The sequence below is a fragment of the Neopelma chrysocephalum genome, unplaced genomic scaffold, assembly GCF_003984885.1.
Source record: "Neopelma chrysocephalum unplaced genomic scaffold, ASM398488v2 Primary Assembly neopelma1_24, whole genome shotgun sequence".
NCBI lineage: Eukaryota > Metazoa > Chordata > Aves > Passeriformes > Pipridae > Neopelma > Neopelma chrysocephalum.
The window spans coordinates 10,530,740-10,549,229 of NW_020897693.1; the positions used below are offsets into that span (position 1 = coordinate 10,530,740).

At 44.6% G+C, this 18,490-nt stretch overlaps 2 protein-coding genes and 1 long non-coding RNA gene across 6 annotated transcripts in view; 2 read left to right on the top strand and 1 right to left on the bottom strand.

Moving 5' to 3' along the window:
• Nucleotides 1-14,362, bottom strand: part of TSPAN4 (tetraspanin 4) — a 430,627-nt gene extending 416,265 nt beyond the window's left edge. For both annotated transcript variants that reach the window (XM_027702902.1, XM_027702921.1), the window contains exon 1: nucleotides 14,181-14,362. The gene's annotated coding sequence lies outside the window, so the exon portion shown is untranslated. The remainder of the gene's footprint in view (nucleotides 1-14,180) is intronic.
• POLR2L (RNA polymerase II subunit L) lies at nucleotides 7,054-18,490 on the top strand. 3 transcript variants are annotated; one of them, XM_027702939.1, is made up of 6 exons: nucleotides 7,054-7,058; nucleotides 10,035-10,041; nucleotides 11,251-11,254; nucleotides 14,628-14,637; nucleotides 14,869-14,976; nucleotides 18,019-18,490. In XM_027702939.1, the coding sequence occupies exons 5-6, from the start codon at nucleotides 14,882-14,884 to the stop codon at nucleotides 18,125-18,127; spliced, it is 204 nt and encodes a 67-aa protein (XP_027558740.1). In that variant the 5' UTR covers nucleotides 7,054-7,058; nucleotides 10,035-10,041; nucleotides 11,251-11,254; nucleotides 14,628-14,637; nucleotides 14,869-14,881; the 3' UTR covers nucleotides 18,128-18,490. The 3 variants fall into 3 exon arrangements, with proteins under 3 accessions (XP_027558740.1, XP_027558750.1, XP_027558731.1); XM_027702949.1 differs by having other exon boundaries at nucleotides 14,631-14,637; XM_027702930.1 differs by lacking the exons at nucleotides 7,054-7,058; nucleotides 10,035-10,041; nucleotides 11,251-11,254 and having other exon boundaries at nucleotides 14,502-14,637.
• On the top strand, nucleotides 14,984-15,693 carry LOC113977121. The gene is made up of 2 exons (XR_003537264.1): nucleotides 14,984-15,158; nucleotides 15,608-15,693. It is a non-coding gene; the product is annotated as an uncharacterized LOC113977121 (long non-coding RNA).

The window sequence follows — 18,490 nt, forward strand, 5'->3', positions numbered from 1 at the left end:
AACGGTGTTCCATGCAGTTCTCTCCAACCCAGAGTAAGGCACTCATGCAATACTCAAGTTAGGCAGATCATCACAGTCAGCTTCTTCTAAGGTAAATGGAAAGACATGGACAGCTCTTCCCACCAAGATGGAAGTCATCATCTAGACATTAGCATCTCTCCACCTCTTACTTTAGACCCATCAACTAAGTGGTGTGAATCCAAACAGAAGTCTATTAGGAAAGGCTGAATTACACAGGGTGAACTAAACAGGATTAATATTATACCCCCTTACTTTGCCTGCACTGTTGTTAAATCTGAGTAGCAATGCTCAATTCAGATAAAAGTAAATGGTGAAAGCTACTCTCCAGAGAGACACAGAAATGCATGTTTTATGCTGCTTAGTGGCTCCTTCTAGAAAACAGCAGGATACACTTTGCTTAAAACCCATACCACATGCACAAAGATAAATGCAACCTTCAGTCAAGATCCAGCAAAGACAGCTTTTTTTTAACTTATTTTTTAGAACTGAATGGTCATTTTTCTAAGGAAACAGTGTTTTTTTGGAAATAGCAACAATATCATAGCAAGAGACAAATATCAGGTAAAAGTAAAAGGTCAAGTGCATGAATGGGTGACCCTACTGTGATCATACTGCCTAAGAATTTCAGAATAGTTTCATTCCCTGACAGAAAGCTCAGAAATGCAGCAGCACTAGTAACCCAGAAACACTACAGTGACTCACCCGTGTTCAATGAACTCAGATGCTCAGGGGAAACAACAAAGGCATCAAACAGGACACAGCCTAGCCAAGTAGATGCAATATGGCACCACAACCTGGACTCGAGCCATAGCTCCTTAGGCTGCCTTGCTGAGCACTTCACTTTCTGCCTCGCTTCATATATCCCATAAAATAAGCCCTGTTTTAGTAGAGCTTTGACCTACAAATGAATATTACTGATAACCAGTAGATGTTCTCAGAACATAAGCTGATCATGGTACACCCATGACCAAAAAAAAAAAAAAACCAGCACAAGGAGATTTTATGTTCCAACATCCCTGGCCCGAACACAGAGAGGAAGTGAGGGAAACATCTCCAATAATGCAGGAAAACTCAGATAGAGCAGCTGTGTAAACCTGAGAAACCAGAGAGGCAGGCAAGGCTGATCACTGAGAACAGCATAACTAGCATGAAATGAGAGCACAAACAAGCTTGGAAAGCTTGAGGTCCTCTTGCAGAGGGGAGCTAGCCCCCTTAAATCACACTCAATATCTGCTCTTGTGCTCAGCCACCAGAATTGGCAAAAACAAAATAAGAAGAAACAGGCAAGGGACAACTAGGTCAGCTGCAGTCCCTTCGCTCAGCTGCTCAGAGCTCCAGTTTACAGCACTTGCCCTTCTTCAGCCCTGCCCATGCACCCCCCTCTCAGCCCCCCATATGACTCAAATTTGAGGCCCTTATTCCACACCCCTGGGCATACAGGGACACTGACAGTCACACACTCAAATTCACCAGTGACACATATAAGCAGCAAAAAATTAAGTGGGAAGGTTCCTTCTTCTCCCTTCCTCCTCCTGCGTCATTAGAGCCTCATCTTTTTCTCTGTGAAGCTTTTAAAAAGAGAAAACCACTCTGAAATTAAATGGGAGGGGTGTAAAAAGTGCCTGGAACAAAATACTGTATGTGCAATGCCTCTTCTCTTCCATGAGCTGCAAAAGTAAACAGCACCTTCTCTGGCAGAAACAGGGCTGTCTTATGTAACTGGGGGATGGAGAGAGAGGGAAGGGTCAGGAAAAACACACACTGTCCACAGTTCAAAAAGAGCCCCTTTCAGCAGCCATGAGCAAGAAGGCTGCAGAAATGACAGCTTTGCTACCTCCCTGCCCAGCTGGCTCTCTGACCTGGCTAGAAGCAGCATCCAACATCGCAGGAAGATCTGGCTTTGCTTCTGACACTGCTGGCCAGTGGCCTTATACACAGGATGACAGAATGCTGCTTTCCTCACAAGTTATGATGGGGCAATTTATTTTCATTGGCATGAGCATAGAAGGAGAGCCAGTCTGATTCACTCTGCAGCAGCAGGACATGTGAAAGGCAATTTTACATATGTAAGTCATACAGTCCTAACACAGTACACACATTACACACCACTGTCTTTGAAGGAAAACATTCAAGAGAAACCTTTGATTTCAGAAGATGAACTGATGCATTTACAGTCAGAATCTTCAACCTTCAATCCCTGTCAAACATGTGCTCCTACATCAAAGTAAAAGCCTGTTTTGACTTCCTTCATAACTATCATCTCCCCATTCTCTCTTTCCACAGCAATCTGCTGTATAAAGTCATAGGAGGATTTTCCCACCCTGTTGACATCCTTTCCTCCTTGCTACACCCAGTTCAGTCCATGTACAAGCTGCAGGCTGTACTGGGTAGAGTGTAACAGATCCATCCCAATCCAGTGATCCTTGCCGACATTAGGGCTCATAAGCAGCTATTACAAGTCAAAGCCAAACTAGTGAGTAGCAACTTTATGTGCACTTGTGGCCATGCAGACTGTTCCACAGTAAATCTAGAAACTACTAATAGTCATACTCTGCTCTCATCATCTGCAAACAGGCATGCACTTACATTCAGAGGTGCTAAACACCCATCAGGCTTTTTGCATCCTCTGTGATGTCTTCCCTTCCCAGTTCCCCAAATTTGTTGTGTCCACTCTGATCCTTAAGACTTAATAAACATTAAGGAGGCTTGGCATATTGGGATTTCAGAAAACCTTTTTTCTCTCCAATACTTCCAGCTTTCAGCGAGTCTCTTACACACCAGCTCTTCCAAACTGTGGCTCAGAAACATGTCCTGTTTTCCAATATCCATGCAGCTGACCAAATGCTAAGCTCTACAGTAGCACTATCACGTGTAAATCCTCACATACGTCAAATCAGACCAAGAAGTTCCAAGTTAAAAAAAAAAAAAAGAAAAAGAAAAAGAACTCAAAACAACTTAAATGGTTGCTAAAAACATCAATATATCAGCTGCGATAGCAGCACTTCAGAGATTTTTCTGGGACTTTTTATTATTACTATTATCTTATCTGCAGAAGGCAAGCCAAGAAAAGAGAAATAGATGGAACCAAGCCCTACATCTGAGCAAGCTCTCTGCAAGCAAATGCAGACACGTTTCAGGGCTGGCAGAACACTGTGCTGAAATTAAGTGGTGTGGGTTCTGACAGAAACACAATTTTTCAGATCTGGTATGAAATCTGTAATGCATGCCACTGAATAAAACGTCCATAGGCTGTACAGCAGCACCTAAATATTTGTCTTACTGCTGTTCATCCATAGCTGGCACACATTCAGAGACTACAAAGACAAAGCCAAACCAAAGCTCAGACTGACTTTTCTACCTCCAATTTGCATTGCACTTTTCCCTCCAGGGATCTTGCATGGCTTGGTTTGGATTCCATCCCAGCTCAGTCCCAAACAGAGAGAGATGTCTCAAACAATTTCAATACACCGACAGATTTCATTTTAAATTTAAGTATTCAAAATGACTTTGAATGCACATTCTTGACATTTCAATGCTATTCTGGATAACCTTTTAATCCACCCAATTTTTTACTACTTTTACAGTGTAGGGCAGTTGGACTAAACTAAAACCAGAAAATTGAAACAAGACAGCATGAAAGCTCTTTGGGTGGAGTACTGCTTTCCCATGGGAAATTAAAACTTCATCACTAGCCATTCAGAATTTGGCTGTGTCAAATTCTGTCCACCATGAGCAGGACAAAGCCATGAGACAGCAGCAAAAGGAGGAGACTCCATGAGGCAAATAAGCTAGTTCTGACTTTCACCCCTTTCACTGCAGATAAGGGGACAACTAACTACCAAATGCCTTGAGAATGTGGAGCAAATATGCAACTCTGCAACTTATACAAAAGCCTGCCCAACAGAACTAGTCATGAACAGGCAAAGGCAGGGTTAATACATACACTCTGTGCACGGGTATGCACCCTGATACCTACAAGAAAATACCATTAGGAGAGGTCATCAAAACCATTTCCCTCGCTGTAACAACTAACTTAGGCAGCAGTAAAGGATAGCTGGCTCCTTCACTGCAGCACTTCCCTTCAGAATCAGTACTGTGCATGGTAAATGGAGCTCCAATACCAAAAGCCACAGGGTGCAAAAGCAGTCTGACTTTGGATGAATCCTTGCTAGGACTGAACCTGCACAGGTAAACTGAGTGCATAAGGAAAGAACCCTAGGAGGGAGAAAAAAAAGCCAGAAAACAAGGCTTATCAAACTGTAAATGCTTTCATACAGAAAATCTTGTGTGTTATTACACTGGCCAAAACAATGGTCCAGAACTAGTTCTACTGTTATAATACAGTACAAAGTAACCTGAAACCAATATTGTCTACCAATGGCTCATCATGTGTCCCATGAATTAAGGGCTTGGCAATAACCCAGCAGCCACAAGGCTTATGACAGCTTTCTCAGGAACTTATGAGTATTTGACTTCTTTCCAATAAGTCCCTTAGGCTCTCCGAGGAATCCTCAAACAGCTTTTCAAGCCCTAGGAGTCAGGCCAGTTGACAGAAAAAAGAAGATACCCAAAAGGCACTACAATGACAATCCCGCAGCAGAGCAGGAATGCAGGCAAGCAATAAAACTGATGCTAAACAGATCCACAATAAACTGGCCCTACCCATAATGTGAACAGTAGGGCACTGCCAAAATGAAATGGTCATTTAGTGACAGAGAAAGCAAAGAAATATAAAACCTGAATAGAACAGTAAGAGATCACAGACTACTTTCAGAAAGCCTACCACTGCATCTAGATGAAGGTATCTCTTCTTCTGAGTGTAACTCTTTGTATCCTCACCTCTTGCATGGGAGCAGGATGTTCTGGGCAGTTCTTGCTTTCTGGTATAAAGGCATTCTATTGTCCTTTATTATCATTATTCTTCGAGTAAAAAATTCTTTTGTGTGACAAAAAAGTCCTAGTCATTCCAGAGTCCCCTTTCTCCAGATGTCCTGATTCTCTGACAAAGGCAGAATGCCCTAACAACACTAGCAGTACAGGCAGAAACACTGCAGCACAGCTCCAGCCCACTACCACCATGACTGAAGTTAAGAATGCTGACAAAAGTGCCTCATGCTGGCACTTCTCTACAGAAGCAATAGCTCTTTTGTGTTCCAAAACCCCTTCTTCAATCCATAAAGTGGCTGCATATGTGCTGGGGGGAAAGCCATTCTTTCACCCACATACCATTTTGTTCTGCAGAATGGAAGGGAAAGTGCATTTGTTCAGCATGTATTTTAAAAAGATCAATTAAACTAAGTCCACATACTGGGGATGTAGCTCAACAGAGAAGCAGAAAAACACTTCTTTGCAGAAATGCAAATACACCCAAACACACCTCTGGCCCTGGTGCAGACAGGTGGCATCCTTTGTGCAACACTGCCCACGGCCAACATTCACCCACATTACAGATAAACCACTGCACAATTCAGTTCTTACAGAGCTAACTAGAATTCACACACACATTCATCTTCAGAGGCTTCTCAATACAAACAGAAAGAGCTATCTTTCACAGAATATAGGCACTTGCTTAATATTAAGATTTTAGCTTCCCTAGTAAGAATGGCAAATGTCATAAATGAAGAAAAGAAGTGAAGCAGTTTGACAAGGTCATACAGGGGACCTTGAGGAAATGGCCCTGGCTGGAGGGACATTCCAGGCAAGAGAACCCACATCCATGCTCTCAGCATGCCATTTCTCAGGCCAGGTGGATGCAAGGGTGAAACGTGGAAAGATGTCTTTGTTTATGCCTACTTGGAAGAGAGCAAATTTAAGGAACCAAAATAATTTGGGGGCATCCTTAAAATACTCAGCATATCCTAAAGGAGAGGGGAAAAGTGCTCTCCAAATAGTTTTGGGGAGAGCACAGGTATATACAGTTAAGTACCATTTTTAGATCAGGCAAGATTTTTAGGTTTGAAGGCAAGCTGCAAACAAAACTGCAACCTTGATCTCCCTGTTCTTTTTACTTAAGGCCAAAAATGAATGCAAAACCGCAACCAAACCCACCAGGTCCCTGGGCACCGCTCAAGCAGCCTATTGTTCCAGGAGGACTTATCAATCACTACAGATAACCCTCTCTGAGCACGTCATATGATTGAAGGCTTTCCTTTATTATGCCCTCACACCACGACCAAGCGAAGCAGCAGCGGTATCAGATCAGACAAAGGAAGGGCTGCCCTTCAGAACAGATTCCTGAATAACTGCTCCCTGAGGTGCACCGTGTGTGGTTTTGCTGTGCGCAGCGGGAATGCAAGAGTAACCACGCCAGGTGTGCCATCACTTACCAGCTTTACAGAGGCAACGCATCCGAAAACAACCAGGAAATTCAGAAGTCAAGCCGGTCTTGTAATCTCAAGTTTCTTAAAACTTCTAGACTACTTAAAACCCAGTATGCTGAAACATTCCCAAATATTATACGCATGCCGAATAGCGTTGAACTGCTGGGTATAGGCAAGAGACGATGGAAAACTCAGCGAAAGCGAGCCCTGCGCAGCTCAGTCCCAGCTCCACCACGCTGTGCTTCACCACTGTGCAGGCCTCAGGGCTTCTCTGCAGCAAGCTGGAGACTCTCCCTCAGGCCTGGGGCTACCACAACCCACCATTTCCCAACCCCCTGCTACTCCAATGCCACTGTGTTGTGATTAAAATACTGGAACCAGTTCTTGAATAAAAAACAAATTCACCTGCAAGCAAAACAACTTCAAAATCCATATTCATAAAGAATGTTTGAGGAATGTAAAGGCCTCTCTCCTTTACTCACCGAAACATAACAGTTCTCGGTCTTTCATATAAAACATGCCACAATTTCTCTCTTTCCTGCAGCGCAGTCACTGTGCCTGTGTCTATCACTGTATTACCTCAATATTTTTTTCAAAAAGCACTTCTCTAACAAAAAGGAATTCACTTGTACAAAGCAAACTGTATTGCTTCTGCAAAATTTCATTTGAGACTCCACAGCTAAAGTGCAGGACCCCTACGGTTACCAGTTCTACAGTGTGATATCTTCAGCATCCCTTGTGAGATGAAGCATGTCACCTTAATGCATGCTTAAGGTGAGAGAACGACCAGGCTGATTGGCTTCATCACCCTAAGGACACAGAGAGTGACATACTTAATCTGATGAGAGGCACTAAAGCAGTGCCTCTTAATATTTTATGAAACATTTGGCTGTTTTTAATTTTAAAAACAGCAGCTCAATAAACAAAGCAATGGAGCATTCCCTGTGGATGGCACTATGAGAGGTGCACAGCAGCCCACTCAGCTGAGTGATGATACCCAATGTATCGACTCTGTCCTCCTCCCCACATCCATGCTGGAAGGCCCATACACTGGGAGGGCTCAGGTTCGGCACACCAACAAGGACTTTTTCAGAAATAGTTGTCTTTCCCCAGAATGCAGCACACAGCAGCTTTCGGGGTGGTTTAGGACATCCAGCTTCCATCTAGCACCTTAATCTGGAAATCACAGGCTGACATGCCCAAGATGAGCAAATTGTTTTAATAAGAAAAACTGCATTTTCTTCACTACTTGCTCAGTTCTGGAACAGAACAACAGATACAGACTTACATGAAACCTAAAATGCAAGCATCCCACTGTATTGCTACCACATACTTGCTTTAAGACTACCTGCTTCCTTAAGTAGCCACTACTGGCCACTTAAAGAGATAAGATATTCAGCAAGATGGATCTTTGCTCCTACTTATAACAACCACCTACTATTCCCATTCCCATGAAGACTTGCAAGGTGCAAGACTGCCTAGAAGAAAAAGCCCAAGAATCAAGTTTGAATACAGACATAAGCACCCCCAATGGCTCAAAGGATAGCCTTCAGCAGAGCCTGCTCTTTAATTCTGTGCTCCAAATATATCCATCATCACTTATGAAAGCCTCGCCAATAAGACTTAAAACATAAGTTAGAAATGCCCCCATTTCATTTCACTGAAGTTCAGAAACCCATAGATGCCAGAGCTCCTACAAGAGGGATGACTTGCTACAGTCTCATTAAATGGAGATATATCCTGTTGGGAGAGGACCTGTGTGTACACCCACAGGAAGAAGTTCCCAGCCAAAGACAGGAAGCACATCAGAGACAAAAGCACATCCATGAGCTCAATGGGAATACACACAGTCCTCTCGCCATGGAAGACCACCACCTTGGGGCTCCTCCCTTCAAGCATTAATAATTGACAAGTCCTGGCCTCACCTCAACTTCACAGTCCTTTCTTTACTCTGGAAAGAAAGATTCTGCAGAAATTAAAAGCATTATCCCAAGAAAGGGGATTATTTTGTCATCTGAGGACACTTGCATGGAAGAGCAGAGCTGATGGGCAGTCTTGTGATCTTTCTGATTAAAATGCTGCCTCGGGACATTACTCTCCCCCTCCAACATGAAACAGTCAATTAGCCTGTGATATATTCATGTAATAAAGGCTTTTTCTTATAAAATATGTCAATCCAAGACTTGCTATACTTTTACCTTGAAGTGACCTTACTAAGAAGAAACATGACAATTAAAACCGGTCTTAAACTACTTAAATACTGGCATCTGAGGAAGCAGCAAAGTGAGGTAGTAGATAGGTGTGTTTTTCAACCCCATCTCAGTGCTTTAAAATAAATAAATAAAAAAGGAAGGGTAAGGGGGCTTCATTTCCATGAAGAGCTATCTTAACCTTTCATTATTAATTTTATGTATATATATATATACACACACAACTACCCTTACCTGCTACCTACAGCAACCTCTACAGATACTGCAGCACATTAAACCGAACAGAGCAAAATTCTGTTCACGGCATCAGACACAATGGTGTCAGATGACCACCAATGGACAATTCCCAGACCAGTCCCTTACATCACATAAAAAAAGTCATTATTGAAACAAGAACTACCTTTGTGGACCATCCATCCCTAGCCAGAACACCACCTCAGCTTTGACTTCTAAGCACAGCCAGTATGATCACAGATGGTCCAGTTGTGCTTCTCCACAGCAATGCCCTGCCCCCAAGGGCCCACTGAAATAGCACTGATATACACAAGAAGCGGGAACAGCTCCACAAGTCTTAGAAACTTACCCAATGCCACCACTGCTCACCATCTCCTCCCAGCTCGTTAGCAGGAGCAATTGGTAAATATGCCGCAGAGCTCATTAAAGATAGCTTAATGAACACCCCGTACGTTGTCAGAGTCCCGAGTACAGAGCACCATCCCAGCATCCTAATTCCTGTCCAGTAAAGCGCAGCATAGTCTCTGCCCCACAAAAATAACAAGATAAAGTCTCTGCCCCCTTCTCAAGTGGTAGGCAGTGATCTTTACATCTAAGACTAGGACACCTTACACTGTTTTATGGAAAAACATTTGCATTTTTGGATGCATCTATGGGACTTCCTGATACACTCTATTTAGCAGAGACATCTGTTACTCAATATATATATTTCATCTAAATCCCACCCTCTGAATCATTTCCATCAGTTGTCACTAATGAAGCTTTGTGTGCAAAACCAAGTGCATTCTGCCCCCATTAGGAAGCCAATTACAGCAGGAAAAACAAGCAATTAACAAGGTGCAAAATAAACATCTTGCCACCTGCCTTTTAATAGCAACCCCACTTCAAACAAGTCACAGTCTCAGCACAGCTTTCAGAATTGGCAACTGATATTATATATGTATTTATGCAGCAGCTGTTCTTCATTGCAATAAATATTACAGGCTTACCAGATAAGGTCAGCATATTTAAAAAAACATATAGCAAGTATTAAAACCTGCTTTGAGGCCCCGAATGTTGCTTTTAATGAAATCAGCAGCATCAGGCGTGTCTGGTATTACAGTGAAGCTGCAGTCACATCCCCAGCTTAGAGAGATTTCTCCTCATTTCTACTTGCTTAGCAGCTTCTGTATTTGTTTCACTAAATCCAGGGGCCCGAGCAGCTATTACACAGCGTGCAGGGCAACTAACAATGCAAAGCTCTACAGAGCAGACGAGTCTTTCTTCTTTCCCTCATCTCTTCCTCTCCTTGGCTTTCTCCACCTCCCTACCACCACATCACTAAATCCAATTGCATTGTGGAGCTAGGGGGACACTGCAACCCACTCAAAAAAAAAAATATCAAGGCAAAAACAAAACTAGATTCCAGCTTACTCTTTGCTCCTTACGCCTTCATGCTTTAGAAGGGAAAGGAGGGAAATCCTTCCAAAGTCAACTAGCTAGCTCCAGAGGGAGCCACTTTTCTTTCCCTTTTGTGGAACAGGATGAATGTCACACTTCTGAGTAGTTAACCAAGACTAAAGAAAGCCCAAGAGTAAATCTGCAGGATTTAATAACCTTGCAAGTGGAAAATGTGCCTGAGAAAAGAGCAGCCAAGCTTCATCTTACATGTTTGTTTGTTTTTCAATCTTCCTCTCTGCTCTGGCTCTCAAGAGCAACATATTTGTTAAGCTTTCCACGTCACGTTTCAGTTCCTGACTAATGTCCAATTTAAGCACTCATTTCAAGATTCATTCAAGTCTTTTCGTCTTAGAGTTCTTCCCTCTCTGGCTCTGTTGAGATCTGAGGAGTAAAACACTGAATATGGTACTTTTGCAACCACCTACGGGATTCTGGGGTGTTAGCTGGAGATGGAGTGAAAACAGATCCTTCTCTAAATGACCACAGGAAGTAACAGGAAACAGAGCTTTTAACTCCGAACAGGGCCAACAAGGCTACCCACAGTTTTATAGGAGGTTGCAAGTCATGATCAATAGTAACAAAACAATCCTTCAGTGAAAAGTTCTTCTAAGAAGTCCTGAATTTAAACAACAACTCACTACCCTTGAATACAACTGCTACCTAACTGGCAAGTCAGATCCTAATGACCCATGCCTTCAGTTCTGGTGATTATCTACAAGTGTGCAGAATAAGCAAAGTCAGAAGAAGGGGAACACTGACAGAAGGTGAAAAGTAGTGAAAGGTGAAAGTTTTCCAGACTCATAAGGGTGCACACCTAAACTCGACTTATTGCAACCCACAAAGTAAAAAAAACTCTCAGCCACTGGCTTCTCACGCTACCAGTACAAGTGCAGAGATCCCACAACTCTTTCCTACAGCCATAATTACAGAGACAAGGTCACAAAAGACACAATCTGCCAACATGAGCTGCACGAGGTCATATGGCCACTCTAGCTATAAAAGTATTTTAAGAGTAGTTCAGTCAGTCAGGTCACTTAACTGACTTTATTTTTGTCTGTTTTTCAAACAAGCAGCAATATTTTCCCTTACATTTTGTGTGTGGGAGAACAGGAAGCAGGATCTACTCCTTAGTCACCAGCCTAGTATTTCAGTACACATCCCTAACAATGCCATGGAGTGGTCATGTCTCGCTGCATTCTGTAGGTCTAAATCCATCAAAAATGCCAAGAAGGAGCCTCAACCCAACAGTGAAGGTGGGACAGAGCACTGACAGCTTTCAGAAGTTGTTCAGATCACAGGAAGACCTACCCTGCATTAACCAAGAAGTGGGATGTATTATCTGCAAAGCCCCACAGCAAAGCTTCATGTGACAGAAGCTGCTCCAGCTGCACATCAGAAAGGCATCCCAGAGTTCTCAAGCTTACTTCAACCTGACTAGTTCTAGGGCAGTCTCTTCCACATAATGCTGAGAAGAGCCCCAATGTGTTTCCTGACCAGAAGGCTGCCTGAAGACCCAAAGAATCAGCAGTTTGGGAACTGCTGCTTGTTGAAGGTAGCAAGAGACGAGAAATGTGACAAGAACTTACTGTGAGAAAGCCTTGTAGTTCTAGGATTAGTTCTAGGAGACAGGACTCCAATTCTCCTTCCAAGGATGCTTAAAGAGATCTAATTCTCCAACTCTTCCAGCCCTCTTCAGAAAGATGCCTGAAGATACTAAATTTGACTAAATACTAAACTTCAACAGGTGAGTGTCAACAGTACCCAGCTCACCCGAACAAGGTTGAAAGGTGACAATGTCACAACTGGCTCACACTGCAGAGCTCCCCTAATCAGTGTGAGCTACAGGCAATTAATCATTGACTCTGACTCCAAATAGTCACGTGCACACTCTCCCCGTGCTGCCTCATCTCTTTTAAACAGACTTCTGTGGTTTGGCAAATGGTCAGATTAAGTAGAGGATACATGAAGTTAAGCAGAGAATGTTCTCAGTATGCAGCAGTCTCTGCAGGTCATAGATCATAAAAATCCTTACAATTCCTAGGATCAAAGAAGCTACAGCCATAAAATACTATTACTTCACTAAGTCCATCACCCAGCCAAAGCAGGTTATCCAGAAAACACGTGACAAAGTAATAGTGTATGAATAAGTCGAGTAAATTTTTACTTGAAAAAAAGACAGTAAGCAAAGTGATATACATGAACAAGGTCTGAAAGTCAAAATTTAGTTTTGTTTCTAAGAAATAAGCAAGCACATTTCTACAAGGCAGCTATAACATGCTAACCTACATCTAGTGATGTGGCTTTGCCATGAAATCCCAGCGACAGCCCTTCTTTCTCACTCCCAATTGCAAATTTCCATCTCCAAACACAAATGCTTTTCACCACACAGTTCAGTAAGAAAATTACTTTGGAGCCCTAGTGCTGAAAATGCATAAAAGCACAATCTTCAAATTCTCAACACCACCCCCCCCCCAAAAAAAAAAGAAATCAAAGGAGAGAAAGAAAAGACACAGTTTGGCTCCCGCTGCCCTACAATAACAATAATGATAATAATCTAGAGGTTGCAGGAGGTTCGTCTACACTCCATGCCAAGTCAATTTGCTCCATTCACAACTGTGTATAATTGTCCCTGGGACTGCAAAAATTACTGTCTTTTCACTCGCAACAGTATTGTAAAAATGCTTTCAAACAACCACAAACCCTTATTTGTTAAAACAAAACTATTTGCTCTTTTACGGTTCATGTTAGGTCTGGCATTTCTGTGCAGAGGGTCAATAATCCAGTCGTTCAAAAAATAGTCACGAAAGACGTATTAACATAAGCTGTGCATTAAGACACATTTATATGCCTGACAGTAATGGCTCTGCGCTGTGCACTGTATCAACTCACATATACTTTAGCAGGAAAATAAAACACTTCGGAAGAATTTCTGCTCTCCTAAGGACAATTAGCATAACACTAACGCTGAAACGAGAGAGCAATAAGGACTGACAGAGTCATGCTTCATCCCAGTCTCCAGAACAGTAGTGCCTGTCCCTAAAGTTTGCACCCATCACAGCATGCTTCCCTCTGCTAAGCGCACACAGCCCGCGCCTAATGCTTCCCCAATCCTTAGATTAACGAAACACAAGTAAGCAGTTTCGAGATCCATTATCCTCTGCTACCAAACCTCCCCGGCGCGGGGTGCCCAGGGAGATCGGCCGCGTTGCCCGCAGCCACGCTTCGCCTCCCGAGCCCAGGGAGCTTCCCTGGCTCTCGGACACCAGCGGAAGGCTCCTCTGGGTGCGGGCTGTGCCCGCGGCGCTGCCCCGGGGGCAGCGCACGGCGCTGCGGGACCGCTCCGTGCGTATTCCAGCCGCGCACGGGTCACAGCAGGGCGGAGCAGCACCGCGAGTTAACGGGACTGCGCCGAGTCCCATCTGGCCCCGGAGTTTGAAAACTCTCGGCAAACCCGCAGCCACCACAGCGCCCACAACTTGGCCGGGGCTGGAGGGCGCGAGTGCCTTCAGAGGGACACCGCCTGTCCGGGCTGTGGGAGCCGTGGAACAGCCACCACCCCCGGGAGCGGGAGCCGGAGCGGGCTGTGCCGCCGCCTCCCGCCCGAGGGAGCTCCGACACCGCGGGAAAACAGCCCCGAGAGAGCCCCAAAACCGCGGGGAAACAGCCCCGAGCGGCCGCGGCGCCGCTCCGACAGGGTCGCGACACAGCGACCACGGCGGGTCCCACCGCGCCCTCTCTCCCTGCCCCTGCCGGCCTCCCCTCAGCCGGGGTCGGACCGGCTCTGCAGCCGCGGGGACACCGCCGTGGAGCGGAGGGTGGGCTGCGCGGGGCACCCCGGCTCCGTCCAGCAGCCCTGCCCGCCGGTATCCCTCCCTCCACCAGGATGCCGGGGCCGCCGGGATGCCCGCCCACCCTTCCGACGAGAATGCCCTGAAATGCCGGGATACCCACTCACCGCTCTGCCGGACAGGGCTTGCGGGTGCCGTGCTGCAGCAGCCACCAGTTGCGCTTCCCGCCCGGGACAGCTGCAGTACCTCAGGCAGGATGGGATGCGAAGTCTCACCGCCACCGCAGCCCCTCTCGCAACGCAACAAGTGGCGCGGGGCGGGGGCGGCGCGGGGGCGGTGGCGGAGCGGTCGCTCAGCTCTCGGGGCGCCCCGGCTGCCACTCACCGCGCCGCGCGCCCGGCGCCGCCGCGACACCGCCCCCCCGCGCGCGAGCGCGCGAGCGCCGTCTCTTGGGCAGCCGGGGACGCCGTACCCTGGGCCGATACCATCGGGTATCACTAGGGGGGGAGCCGGGCCGCTCAACCCGCCCGCCCGCCGTGCCGGCCCGCCCGGCGGCGGCGCAGTTCTCCCCGCGTGTCGCGGTGGTAGCGCTCCGGCGGCCATCGGGAGCGGAGGAGCCGCGCGGTGGGAAGCGTGCGGAAGGGCTGGGGGTTTCCCGGGAATGACCGGGCGGGATCGGGGGGTCTGCGGGCGGGTGGGAGGGAAGGACAGGCCACTCTCCTCCGGGGAGCCCTCGGTTCCGAGCTCCCCCGGCCCGCCCCCGGGCCTGTGCGTACCCGGCCCTGCCCGCGGTGTGTCCGAGCGCGGTGCGCGGGCGGCGGGCAGGGGTTTGATGCCGTGTTTGTGTCCTCACAGCTGCAGCGCAGAAATGATCATCCCGGTCAGGTGCTTCACGTGCGGCAAAATAGTCGGGAACAAGTGGGAAGCCTACCTTGGCCTTCTGCAGGCGGAGTACACGGAAGGGTGGGTGTTTGTCGGTGTGTTCTTTGACTCACGCTTTAGGTGCCATTGTACAGTGCGTAAGATCACAGAACTGTGTCCTCTGGAGATCATCTGGTCCAACCCCGCTGCCAGGGCAGGGTCAGATGCGTTAAGTGCACGATCGCGGCATTACGAAGCAGCTGTAGAGAGGCTGAAAACCACAGGTACACATTTAACTGAGGCTATTTAACCAGAGCTTAGAAATCGTAATAGGCAAGAAAGTACTAGTTTCCCCACTGAATCTTTCAGGGCAGTAGTATGGAAGTTGCCAAGTCACAGCCTTTGTACCCAAAACATTCTCAAATGTGTAATTCCGTGCTGCTTGTTTCTTCCCTTCCCCTTCCATACACTCCACTTTGACACCAACGTGGTGGTGGTTTTTAAAGGGAGAGAAAAGAACAAGTTACAAATGTGAGAAATAACTAGCACTGTACCCCTTTTGGGTTTTTTTTTTAGAAACATTTCATATTGGTTACCCGGAATTGCTAACCTTATTTATAAGCACTGGTTTGCTGGGAGAAGGGGAAGCTGTAAGTACCTGATCGATAGTCCTAAGGTTTCTGTTTTAAGAAGTCTGTCCGTGTTTTGTGTAGCCAGAGTTGTCTGTTAATAGTTCAAGGAAGGTCTAACTATGGTCAGACTACCTCAGAAGCTGCGAGAAGGAAATTCTTGAGAAATACTTACATTGTCATCGAGTTTAAGTATGAAGAAAAAGAAAAAAAAATCCATGGATGTTGGCTATTCAAAGGAGTAAAAATGAAGTTAGAGATTACGTTAAAACTGTTAAGTAGAAAGAAAGTAGTATTTGCTTTGCATTCAAATGGTTACGGATCCTAATAGTTCATACAGCTAAGTCCATTTAAAAAACTACTGGAAGAACATGTATCAGCAACATGCACTGCCTTTTCTCTAAAGTAAAACTGAAAACATTGCTATGGTATAGGATACTATTTTGTCAAGGAAAGCTTTGCTTTTTGAGCCTCATCTAAACTGGTAGAAAGTTGTGGTTATTCACTGTGCTTATTCTTTGATGTGGAGTTTGCAGGGGAAGGATATCCTGTCCCCCCACCATTTATCAGCTCCATTAAAAACTGTCCACTGAAAATCTTTTTTTCTAAATCTCATTACTTCTGTGAGCAGCCTTTTTACAGAGCATTTACATCTCAGAACTTGTCAAATGTAGCAGAGTAGAATTTTGCAGCTGCTAAATGAAAGGTATCTGTAAAGTTCCTAGAAATTTTTTATTCTTTCATTTATGGAGTTAAAAATATTACAATAGTTCAGGGTCCTAATCGTTTTTCACTAATACTGAAATTTAACAGAGCTATTCTGATAGTGCTTCTGACTTATTGTCTAGGCATTGCATTTTAATATTTTCCTTGTCTTCATTATTTCTCTGCTTTTGTACAGGACAGGAAGTTGTATATTGTCATTGACAAATGGTCACTTGAAAACAATTGCTGTGGTCACTGATGTGATTCTGTGGTGCTTGTTCAAACTCATACAGTTAGGGTATTGTAAGAAGCAGCATTCACAGATATCAAACAGTTAAAATTTTCCAGTGCAGAAATGGCTGGAAAAAATGGAAAAACTTGTCTAACAAATAAGTAGTTAAAAAAGACACCCGCACCTTCCTGTTTGTCCCTTAAAAGTGTTCTTTTTTTTCACAAGTCTGCAGACGCTGGAGGAAAAGGAAATACAACTAAAGTTGTCTTGGTTAAAATGTATAGTATGACTTCTGGAATTGTGATTAATGTTGGTATTTTTCATCTCTATTACCTGCATTTAGAAGTTCAGAACTTTCCAGATAGCTCTTAAAACTTACATGTCAACAGACATCAGATGCTTTTGTTCTCAAGTGTTTTGGAAAGTTTAGATATCATGTGATGTTATTTATAAGCATTCTTTTGAAAAAACCCACAGTGTTCATATACTTCTCTTAAACAACTTTTGTGGGTGCTAGTCCTAAAATGAACAGCCTTGCTATTTATGTCCTTGAAGAACTGTGGATAGGCACAGTATAAGCAGGGACTAACTGATATCAGAGAAGTTGCTGCAGTTTGACTCCTGCATTAAAGACTGTAACTGCTTGAGGCCAAACAACCTCTTTCTAGCTTATCCAGAGGCCTCCTTTCAGCCATTTGTATTTTAGAAAAGTATCCATCAGCTTCTTCCTACAGGAGAATTACAGGTTTTGGGAAATTACATTTTTTTTTAGCAAATGCATTATTATTGCACTGCATCATATCAATCTGAAGACCTGAGATCAGTCATATGTCATGAATGTCAAATTCTGAAGTAGTACCAGACTGGCTTTATGGTTAATAGATTGGAATTAAAAGAGCTTGGGTGGTGTCACATCTTTAAGAGGTCTGATAGCAATAGCCATGGAAGACACGTGCAGTGGTTCAGGCTGGGATGACTCATACATCCTCTACCCAACGATAAGAATCTGGAGCAGTCACTCAGAAGGAATTAGGTGGAAAGCCTGTAAAACACAGACTTCTTGTTGATCAGCCAGCACGTACTTATTTGCGGGGAGCAGGTTGTATAACTGAATGCTGCCTTGTATGGGAACTGGAAAGGAATTTAGCCTTTCTCAGAATTAGCATCCCTGTGTGGGGGAGTTTGCATTTTGAGTTATTTTAGTTTCTGTATATCTCACCTTTTTAGCGTGGCCTAGATTACAAATTTATCTTGTGACATAGGCAAGTATCATGCTCAGTTTACAGAAACAGGTTGTAACAGTGCCCTCTGAAAGTTCGATTGTTGTGTCAGCTGGACACCATCTTTGTCAGCAGGTCATGTGCTGTGGCAGGCCAGAGAACAGGCAGACACCCTGTCAACAGTAAATGGAAAAGAACATTAACAGCACATGCTGAATTTCTGTGTCTTACTTTAAACTGCAAACAAATTTTCCTTTATGACTGAGCTTAAAGTAATCAGTGTGTTGCTTAGGAAATGCTTACAAGTGGTTCTGACTCACTTCATCCATTATTTTTTTTAATTGTTGTTCATTGATAGAGATGCCCTGGATGCCCTTGGTTTGAAGAGATACTGCTGCCGCAGAATGCTCCTTGCCCATGTGGATCTGATTGAGAAGCTTTTGAATTATGCACCCCTGGAGAAATAAGATAGAAAAAGTACTATGCTGCTAGCCATGTGGAACGGTATCTCCAATTCTAAACTTGAAACTGGACTTCAGGCAGTAAAGGATGAAAGCCAACTGTAGTGCAACCATCGAGAGATGTTTATCTTCTGGATAAAATACTGCCCCGAGCCACTACCGTCTTTCAAGGAAACAAAGGAAAGATGAAGTCCACTTAACCAAGATTTGGAGATTAAAAGTTTGGATGCTTCTTTTTAAATGTGTTTGGAGTTGTTTTGTGAACTTTTAGATGCTTCTGCCAGTACAAATAAATGTTTGTTCATGTAGAAAAATTATTATATTTCATTACAATGTTGAAATAAAGGAGGTCTTTCCTTGTAACCTTCA

Excerpts from the sequence above, each read along its gene's own strand:
- POLR2L (XM_027702939.1), top strand. The coding sequence starts at position 14,882 with ATGATCATCCCGGTCAGGTGCTTCACGTGCGGCAAAATAGTCGGGAAC. Across the intron at positions 14,977-18,018 it reads CAGGCGGAGTACACGGAAGG|AGATGCCCTGGATGCCCTTG; the intron begins GTGGGTGTTTGT and ends GTTCATTGATAG.